This window comes from Phodopus roborovskii, unplaced genomic scaffold, assembly GCF_943737965.1.
Source record: "Phodopus roborovskii unplaced genomic scaffold, PHOROB, whole genome shotgun sequence".
Classification (NCBI taxonomy): Eukaryota; Metazoa; Chordata; class Mammalia; order Rodentia; family Cricetidae; genus Phodopus; species Phodopus roborovskii.
In genome coordinates this window covers 4,475,618-4,486,321 of record NW_026126636.1, presented here as the reverse complement: position 1 = coordinate 4,486,321, position 10,704 = coordinate 4,475,618, and the positions used below count along the sequence as shown (strand labels likewise).

The window sequence follows — 10,704 nt, the reverse complement described above, 5'->3', positions numbered from 1 at the left end:
AGGCCCAACCTGTCTCTGTCCCATCGCCTCATGCATGAACAGACCCAGGGCAGCCTCACCTTGCAAGAGCCGGGGGAGGAATGAGAGTTGAGAAATCCAAGATATACTGGGAACAGTCTATGCCTCCCGCTCCCGGGGCCCCAGGGGTGGGCGACATGATCTGGGGGTGAGTCAGTAGGGTGGGGATCCCGCTCGTTCTTATAGCCGCCTCCTTGCTAATATATAGGGCCACCAGTGAGGCCCCGCCTCAGAGTGTCCCAGACCCTGACACCATGAAGATCCCAATTTTTCCCGCTGTGGCTCTCCTCTCTCTTCTGGCCTTGCATGCGGTCCAGGGAGCTGCCCTGGGGGGCGCTGAGGTGAGCACACCAGCAGCCTTGGCCTTCCTCAGACCTATTACCCAGCTGCCCCTTGGTGCCTCCTGTCTGTCACTGGAGAAGGGACTCTTACTTGTTGGGTGTGCTCCAGGAGCTGCATGAGAAGTTGGGGTTCTGAGGGAGAGATAAAGGAAGGGTGGGTGAGCATAGGGATGTAGCCTGGTGCAAAAGGAGGAGGGGGGCCGAGCAGAGCAATTCTGGGGAGACAGGGATGCTTACACATCTGGAAAGACTGGTGGGGTGGGGCCCGGGGGGCCTGGCAGCTAAGGTGGGAACCCCCTAATCCAGCCTTCCTTTCTAACCCCCTGAGCAGCTTCCAGAGATGGTCTAGACTCCTTAGATTGAGTCCCCAGGACAGAGATGACCTCTGGAGTCCCTCTGCCTGCCTTACCCTAAGGGAGGGAAGAACATTCTTCCTGGATTTAAAAGTCTAAGACAAGGGGTTTGGTCTCCACCAGGTTTGAGCAAGTGGCCTCAGGGTAAGCAGGATCTCAAATGAGCTGGAGGACTGTGCCATCAGTGTGGCATCACTGTGCCATCAGACTGTGGCTAAGAGGAGGGAATGTACCCAAGGTGGTTGGAGCCTTATACTTTTCATGAGACACTGGAAATCTGTGTCTGTTTATGAATTCTTGCTTATTAAGGATTAGCTGGGTATAGTGGAACACAACTGTGACCCCAGCACTTGGGAGGCTGAGGCAGGAGAATCAGGGGTTTGAAGTTCATTGTTAGACCCTCACACACACACACACACACACACACACACACACACACACCCCACAAGAAAGAGAGAGAGAGAGAGAGAGAGAGAGAGTGTGTGTGTGTGTGTGTGTGTGTGTGTGTGTGTGTGTGAATGAATGGACATGCTAGTGCTGATAGGGGTCAGAAGGGCATCTTATCCCTGGAGCCAGAGTTCAGTTGTGAGTTCCCTAATGCAGGTAGGTGTCCTCAACAGGAGCAACAGGTGTTCTTAACCTCTGAGCCACCCTACCCCGAGTTTAATTCAAATTTAAAACAACTATATTAAACCACTGAGCTCTGCGAACTGGGACCCTGCCCAGAGGGCCACGTATTTGTGACCTCTGTCATGGGGAGGAAGGGATAAGGGAGTCAGTAAGATGAAGGGACAGAGGTCTTTAGGGAATAAAAGAGGAGACTCGGTCGGTGAGAGCAGGCAGCTCACCTTAGGAGTTTGGTTCCTGCTAGCATTCTGGTCTCCACCCAACCTGGCCAGCAAGCATGGGTGTTTGGCACACAGAAAATCAACTGTCAAACAATACTAACTGGTTTTGTCAGCTGGGGTTCTCTCTCCACCCTTTCTTTCCACCCAGTGCCAGGGACTGGGTGTCCTGGGCCAGAATGGGGCTAGCACTGGGGCCCCAGGGAGAGACCGTGGGCGGTGCCTCTTGGGGACCAGCTTACAAAGGAGGAAGAAGACAGGGAAGGGTGGGTGCCAGGGAGGCGGGCTCAGCATTCGCGGGGTCATTTGTCTGGTTTCTGTCACCCTCTCCAGGATGAGACGAGCATCAGTAATTATGCTACCGGATCCGAGGTAAACACCTGTTTCCCCATACTGTCCCGGGTGTCCCCACCTCGGTCCTCCTCCGTGACTTCCCTAACACCCTGCTTTTTTTTTTTTTTTTTTTTTTTTTTTTTGCCTAGGGCTTTAACAGTCAGTTCCTGAACCTTGACAAGTTGCAATCTGTGAGTATGATTCCATGGCTTGCCCCCCTCACAGAGGAGACAGCTTGCACAGTTCCTGGGCCCATCGCCCTCTTTTCCAGTGGGCTGGGGAAAGCATGGGTGGCCTCTGGAACTGACTGGCCTCTGGCCTCTCTCTTTTTCCCCTTACAGGCCTTCAAGTCGGAGGACTTCCTGAACTGGCATGCCATCACTGATGTAAGTGCTTAGGGTGTAGTTGAGAGGCAGGTATGTGAAGGACACCTGTAATTCCGGCACGCCAGTGTCTGGAGTGGAAGGATCATGAATTTGAGGGCAGCCTGGAGTACACAGTTAAGGTTCTGTCTTGAACCAAACCAAGCAACCACAATTTATTCGAGTCCTCTATTCCTCATGAAGAAACGGGTTTACCCAAACCAAGAGAGTTGAGTCAGAGCACAGCCAGACTAGTGTCCTTGGCTCTGTGCTTTCTAGATGTCTCCTTGCAAACCATCTTTGGCTCTGAGCCTCCGTGCCTTCATCTGGGATGTGCCGGATGAAGACAATGATGCTCACCTGAGGAGGTTGCTCTGCCGTCTAAATGAAAGCATGCTCGCACCGTGCCTAATGCCAAACAGACACAGAACGAGGCTTCCAGAGTGTGGGCTCTTAGAAACCAAGCCAATAGCCATGGCACTTGGCTGACCACTCTGTCATTTCTGCTCATCCAGTGAGTGTTCACAGACACGTGCTTATTCAGAGTTCACTGATGCCTGCTTACCTAACCTCACTCTCTCCTTTTAGGCGTTCAAAAAGGCATTGCCTTTCATTAACTGGGACTTCTTCCCTAAGGTAAGAGTGGGATTCATTCAGAAGTTAAGGAGAGTGGGATGAAGGAAGAGGCAGAGAATTGGGGGGGGAGGTGTAGGGACACTGAAGGAAGGATAAACATTTTCCCATAGCGCAGAGCCAGCTCAGCTCCTATATTCAGAAGACAATGGAAACTCAGACCAGGCTAAGAATTCTTTTCCACCAAAGCCCCACCCATCCTAGCTTTGTTATGGGGGCTCCAATCCCGGGTGGGGGGTCCCCAATCTGACCATCACCCCTTGCCCTTCAGGTAAAAGGACTGAGAAGTGCAGTTCCTGATTCCCAGTGATCATTCTCTTTAAGACCTAGGACCTAGGCTGACCCCGTGAAGAGGAGGCTAGCATGGAATCCGACGTCCATTCCACAGCAAATCTCCCCTGGCTCAGTACCTCCAATAAAGCGTTTTCCACCAATCCAGAGGCTCCCGAGTCTGTGTTTCTGTCCTTATCTTACTGGGCTCCGGAGAAGAATTAAGGCTGGTAGGGGAAACCCTTGAATTCTGAGAGGATTGAAAGCAGGGAGATGGGAGGAAATGGGAAGGAATCCACCTTGCACAGTGAGGTAATCTCCTAAATCAAGTTTCTAGAGTGCATTCACCAGTTACCTGTCAACTGGAGACGAGGGACGAGACAGGTCCACTTCTCCAAGAATAACGGATGGGAGCACTGAAGAGTTGAAGAAATCGGTTGGTGTTAGGGGTGGGGATTGGTGTCTGGAGATGAGGAAGATGACATACATCATCAGCGACCTGCACCTGCTCCATTGGATTCACCCTGCTATTGGGTCTGGAGGGTCAGGACATCCAGTAGCCACACATTCGGCTAAACAAACATCCTGTTGCTTATCCGCAAAGGAGCACGAATAGGTTTGAACTCTCTGACCTTAAGTCAGGATGGAACGGAGCCATATCTGTGGGCCTCCACAGAGAGTGACCTTGCTGGTTTTCACTATGGCTCTCGGCTTACACTTTGAGGCTGGATCGCTTGACTGAACTCAGATCTCATCAATGCACTAACTCAGTGAGAGCTCAGGGCCTGCCTGTCCTTCCTTACCCCACCCCTAGTGCTAAGGTAACAGACATGCACGGCCAAGTGGCAGGCCCTTTATAGACTGGGTTTTAAACTTTAACTTGGGTAAGGTGTGGGGGGTGCAAGACTTTAGTGCCAGCATTCAGGGAGCAGAGGCAGGCGAATCTCTGTGAGCTGAAGGCCAGTCTGGTCTGCATAGCGAAACCTTGTAGACAAGGTTCATAAATAAATAAGAAAAACGTCTTTCACTGGGGAGGAAGAATGGCTCAAAGAGAAAGCAATTTGTTGATTTCCTTGTGGGCCCTGGTTCCAAGACCAAATGGTCAAGAAGAAAGAACCCTTTGTACCTTGGTGTTGTCTGACAGCCTTGGCCATGGTGAGGATATGTGTTTCTTTGTCAGCTGCCCATGAATTCAAACTCCCTTCCTGACCCATGACACCATCCCCACCCACCTTCTGAAAATCCAAATGCTTTTATGACATTTAGTAAAACAGAGCTGTCTGGAACCCAAGGTTCAGGACCAAGCTTAAATCATGTGACCCATTTGAAATCTTTTCCCTTCCCTTCCTTCCTTCCCATCATTCTGCTCTCTCTCTCTCTCTCTCTCTCTCTCTCTCTCTCTGTCTCTCTCTCTCTCTCTCTCTCTCTCTCCTTCCCTCCCTCAAAATTAGGAGAGGTTATAGATAAATGAAAGCAGTGCTGTGGTTTCAGCCTTTCTAAGTTTGTGTGTATATATCTGTGAAATGAATAAAATAAACAAGAACGCTGACAATTGCATTGTAGTCTTGTGTGGAGGTTAAATGAAATAAACATAAAAAATTCCCTTGTTCAGGGCCAGGAATACAGCAGACATTTCATTATTTGCTCTCTCCAGCTCCCACATTCAACCAGAGTACTACCCCAATGACACATTCATTCACCCACACACTCACCCACTCATTTAGGCATCCATGCATCCTTCCAGTCATCTGTTATATATTCATGCTTCCATTCATCTAGTCATACATTGTCCCATACATCTATCATGCATCCACACACCTATGCTTCTGTGACTATCCATGTATCTGTCCATCGGTGCATCTAATCATACATGCATCTGTCCATGCATCCATCCATGCATCCATCCATCCATCCATCCACCCACCCACCCATCCATCTGCCCATCCATTCATGGAACCTGCTTCCAAGCTGCCTGTAGATGAAATGACTAACACATGTACAGGGGTAAGGAGTCAGACCAACTAACACATGTACAAGGTGAGGAACCAGACTGACTCAAGGCTTTCTTAGAGGCCTTGATGAAAAGACAAAGGGAACTTGAGTTTTTTTCCAGGAATGGACTTGTCAAGGCCTGTCTGACGATGGCACCTGTGCCTCATAGGAGTCAAGGTTGTGGCTTCTGGGGACCTGACTCTTCTCCCTGAGCTGTGGTTATCAGTCCCTAGGCCATGTATCAGAGGTATCCTGTGTTCTCCTTGTTAACATTGTCTGACTTAGCCTTCTGCTGACCATGGCCATTTCCCCTCTGCAAACAGTATAGAAGATGATATATTTCTTAATAAACTTCCTGGGCTCATGTAAGAGTTTCCAACCCCAGTTTCTATCTACTCCATCTTCTGAATTCTCTGTCTTTCTCATCCCCTGTCACCTCCCCATCAAGATCTTGTCACTGAAGAACAACCTGCTGGTCCAGGTCACACATGAGTTTATATGCTTCCTTTTGGTTAAGTAACAAGCACACAAAGGCAAGGAAACTATAAATGGGATAATCATTAGAGAAAACAAGATCTGCCAATGTAATACACTAAAAATTGGACACTCAAAATAAGAAGAAGAGGCAAGGTCTTTAACAGGCATTTATTGAGTGACTAATTTTTTTTAAAGGAGGAAAAGGGAGTCTTAAAGAAATGCCAATCAATCCAAATTCAGAAAATGAAAAAGTGAGAATAACTATATTTAGGGCTGTAGGATTTGCACTTGGGAAATACTGGTTCAGACAGTCTTAGCCAGTCTTCCAAGGACAGAGGCAAAGTGGGAATTTATATGTGAGCAGGAACGAGGAGATATATGGCTGATGGGAAATAATGAAGTATGGTGGGCATGATGGCACTTGAGAGACAGAGTAAGGAGGATCAGGCCAAGGCCAAGTCTCACTGCAGAGCAAGTTCAAGGTGGGACCAAGCTCCAGGGTACCCGATCTCTAACAAAGCAAATAAAATCATCACCATCACCACCACCACCATCATCACCATTTTCATTACCATCATCATCACTATCACCACCACCATCATCATCACCACCATCACCATCATCATCACCACCATCATCATCATCACCACCATCACCATCACCACCACCATAATCAACATTACTATCACCACCACCATCATCATCACCATTATCATTACCATCATCATCACCATCACCATCATCACCACCATCACCATCATCACCATCATTACTACCATCATCAATATCACCATTACCATCATCATCACCACCATCATCATCATCTCCATCATCATCATCACTACCATCACCATCACCACATCACACACAGAGAGAAAGCAATGTTGGGGTACAGACTTGATGGAAATATTCATAAAACAAGAGTCTGAAAATCCTTTATGTTGATCTTGAGCTTCTGGTCCTAGTACACCTGTCTGATTACTTCTGTCATTCTACATATCTTTGGTCAAAGAATGGAGATGACCAAAGTTGACACTCCTGGCAGCAACAGGGATTGTGTAGGAAGAGTCTTGCTTCCCTGATTGTAGCAAGCTTTTTCATCAGTCACCAGCTCACACAAATAACGACAAGGAAACTTACTAATTACGAAAGCTTGGACTTTAGCTTAGGCTTGTTTTACTAGGTCTTATAAATTAAATCAACCCATTTATATCAATCTATGTTCTGCCATGAGGCGTTACCTTTCTTCTATCTTGTACTTCCTGTTTCCTGTTCGTGTCTGGCTGGCAACCCCTCTTCTCTTCTTCCCAGAGTTCTCTCTCTGCCTGAAAGTCCCACCTCTACCTCCCGCCCAGCTATTGGTTGTTCAGCTTTTTACTGACAGATCACAGCAACACATTCTCGCATACAGATATCCCACAACACCTGAAGCCTCCTCCCCACTTTAATAGGCTCTTTAAGTGTTACTCGTTTCTTCCCTTTTTGTCTTCCCAAAGACTGAGTCATCCCATGCAAGTTGAGAGTGTCTCTGAGTCGATGGAGGCAGATGCAGAGATCTACAACTAATCACTGGGCCGAGCTCCCAGAGTCCACTTGGAAAGAGGGAGGAGCAAAGGAGTGACGATCAGCATGGAGAACCCCTCTGAAACAGCTGACCCAAGCTAGTGAGAGCTCACTGACTCTGGACTGACAGCTGGGGAACCTGCATGGGACCAAACTAGGCCCCCAAATGCAGGTGACAGTGGGTGGCTTGGGCAGTTTGTGGGGCCACTGGCAGTGGGATCAGGATCTGTCCCTGGTGCATGGACTGTCTTTTTGGAGCCCATTTCCTATTGAGAAATACCTTGTTCGTCCTAGACACAGTGGGGAGGGCCTTGGTCCTGCCTCAATCTGGTGATGGGACAGACTTCACTGAGGTCTTACCCTCTCTGAGGAGCAAAAGGAGTGGGAGTTGCGGGGGGGGGGGGTAGAGTAAGGAGAAGGTGGAAGGAGGGAAGAGAAGAGAAATTGGGATTACTATGTTAAAAAAAAAAAAAAAAAAAAAAAAAAAAAAAAAAAAAATGTCCCTGTGGTAAAGCAATAGTTTATAGACTGTGGTCCCAATGTCCAAAGATTCCAAGTTTGACACCTAGTGTGAAACCAAATCTGTTACTGGATTCCTCAGGCAGAAGTCTGGCTGCTGCCCCCGTAAAACTCTGTGAAAAATAATGGTGATGTAGGAAAGGAGGTTATCCATTTGCTGTACCAGGAAGGACCTGGGGGACTGAGCCTCCCCAGCCACATCTTCATGAGCAAATAAGAGCTTTGTGACTCGACCAAGAAGAACAGGAAGGATCTAGGCAGTGGTCCGGAACTCAGGAGTCTTTGTCAAGCTGCTGTCTTTTGACTGTGACTGCAGAATAGCCACATGGAGCTTCCCTGCAAAGGGGAAAGTTGTGACTGCCTTAGGGCAGCCCTGACTCATCACAAGATGCTTCCCCATCACATCTTTTGTTCCTGAATTCAAGGTGACTGCAAGAGATACTGACTCAGAAATGCAAGATGGGACTAGTTCTTCTAGATGGAAGGTGATGAGTAGAGGTGTCTGGGTGTTCTTCCAGTGGGACAGGACATCAGTTTTTGCTGTGTGTGTGTGTGTGAGAGAGAGAGAGAGAGAGAGAGACAGAGAGACAGAGAGAGATACTATATGTGGTTGTGGTGTATGGGTATGTGTAAATGCAACAGGCATGTGCATCTATGCACATTCATGGCTGCCGGGGAGAGTGTCCAGTGCCTGGCCTTTCTTCTGAGACAAGATGTCTTACTGAATTGGAGCTAGGCCAGCAGCCAGAAAGCCCTGTGAGCCTCCTGCTTCTGACCCACCCTCTGCTGTTTGTAGACACACACGCAGCCAGGTCCAGCTTTTACATGAGGGCCAGGATCTGAACTCGGGATCTCAGGCTTGTGTAGCATGTGTTGTTACCCATCTCTCCAGCTCCTGGAATGGAACACGGTCAAAGCCTATGGGTGACAGTCTGCAGGGGAGCTGTCCAGAGCTTTGCGAACCTGACTCAATCTTGAGTCATGTGTGAAAGGGGAGCCTCAGTTGAGAAGATGACTCCATCAGTCCGCCTGTGGGGCACTTTCTTCACTGATGATGGATTTGGGAGAGCCCAGTCCACTGTGTATGTGTGGCAGGGCAGGCACCCATAGGCAGGCGGTCATGAGTTATATGAGAAAGCCATAAGGAGCAAGCCAGTAAGCAGCACCCCTCCATGGCCTCTGCTTCAGCTCCTGCCTCTTGGTTTCTGTCCTGCTTCCCCTGATGACGGACTATAACCTATGAAACAAGTAAACCCTTTCTTCCCCAAGTTACTTTTGGTCATAGCATTTTTATCATAGCAATAGAAAGCAAACTAAGACAGCTGGTTGTGATGTCTGGAGGACATGGCTGGAGGAGAGTGATCCATATATATATATATATATATATATATATATATATATATATAGTGTGTGTGTTTTATGTATATGAGTGTTTTACCTGTGTGTTTATATATGCACCACTTGTACACCTGATGTCCACAGAGTTCAGAATAGGGTGTCATGTTTCATGGAACTGGAGTTAGGGATAGTTGTGAACCATCATGTGGGTGCTGGGAAGTGAACCTGGGTCCTCTACAAGAGCAGCCAGTGCTCTTGGCCACTAAGCTAACTCTCCAGCCTAACCCTCCTTTTGCAGTACAGGTGCTTGAACCCAGGGCCTTATGTCAGGCAAGCAGTCTACCACTGGAGCAGCACTAGACCTAAACATGACTCAAATGACCAATATGAGTGTGCTCAGACCTGAGCAGGATCTGACTCAAGGCTTGAGATAGCCAAGGCAAAGGGACAGAAGAAAGCTCAGCTACTGAACCTGTCACACATCTGCAGCACACATTTGGAGCAAGTGCCTTTAGCAAACACAGCCTCAGAGTCCCTGCTATACCAGGACTGGCAGCAACAGATCACCTGGGAACTTGTAAGAAATGTAATTTCTCTGGCCCCACCTCAGCTCTACTAAACTTGAAGCTCAGGGTGGGGCCCAGCAATCTGTTTTAACAAGTTCTCCTGATGAGTGAGCACTGACGCTTGAAACCAGCAAAGGGGGGTTAAGAGAGAGATCCACCAGAAGTTCAGAATGCTAATTACCAACTAGGAGACTTCCACACTAGGTTGTTCACCATGTGTGTGCAGTACCAGTGGAGGCCAGAAGAGGGCATCAAATCCTCTAGAGCTAGAAGTACAAATGGTTGTGAGCCACCTTATGGATTCCAGGAACCAAATCTAGGTCTTCTGCAAAAGCAGCTAGGGCTTTTAACTGCTAAGCCATCTCTCTAGCCCCTGGCCTATTTTTCCCCCTCCTTTTCTTTTCTTCCTAATTATTAGGTTAGACTGTCAATCTATTTCCTGAATCCAAAAGTTGCACTTCCAAAGACACAGTTCTTTTTATTTTTGGCGAGTTTTTTGTTTTGGTTTGGTTTTTTGAGACAGGGTTTCTCTGTGTAGCTCTGACTGTCCTAGAACTCTGTTCTGTAGATCAGCTTGGCCTTGAACTCATAGAGATTCGCCTGCTTATGCCTCCTGAGTGCTGGGATTAAAGGCCTGAGCAATCAGTGCCTCTTGAGACATAGTCCTTAACATAAACAAAGTAGATCACTTACATTTCCAAGACACAGGGCCCAACTTAATCACAGGCCAGGTTTGAGTGGACCATGAGTAAAAGTAATAAAAAGCCAAAACATGCTAGGGGTAGTGATATACCCTGTCTCAATCAATCAATCAATCAATCAATCAATCAATCAATCAATCAACCTAAATAAATAAATATCTAGAAAGAGGAAGAAAGAAAAGAACCCCCAAACACTTGTTACTCAGTTCCCAGCACCCACATGGTGGCTCACACCCATTTGTAATTCCACTTCTGAAGGACCCTAACCCTTCCTCTGGCTGCTTCAGGTATTGAACTGTGCTGCACAAACATACATGCAGGCAAAACACCCAGAACATAACATAAAAATAAAGCAAGCTTTAAAACCGAAAGCTCCCAGTTTGTGACTCAACA

The 10,704-nt window shown here is 47.8% G+C and overlaps 1 protein-coding gene across 2 annotated transcripts; it reads left to right on the top strand.

The window, feature by feature from the left end:
* Positions 1-241: 241 nt before the first annotated feature.
* Krtdap (keratinocyte differentiation associated protein) lies at positions 242-3,319 on the top strand. Of its 2 annotated transcripts, none has more exons than XM_051207320.1 (5): positions 242-359; positions 2,040-2,081; positions 2,232-2,276; positions 2,841-2,888; positions 3,157-3,319. In XM_051207320.1, exons 1-5 carry the CDS (start codon positions 273-275, stop codon positions 3,193-3,195), a joined length of 261 nt encoding a protein of 86 aa, XP_051063277.1. In that variant the 5' UTR covers positions 242-272; the 3' UTR covers positions 3,196-3,319. The 2 variants fall into 2 exon arrangements, with proteins under 2 accessions (XP_051063277.1, XP_051063278.1); XM_051207321.1 differs by having other exon boundaries at positions 243-359; positions 3,210-3,319.
* The last annotated feature ends 7,385 nt before the right edge of the window (positions 3,320-10,704 follow it).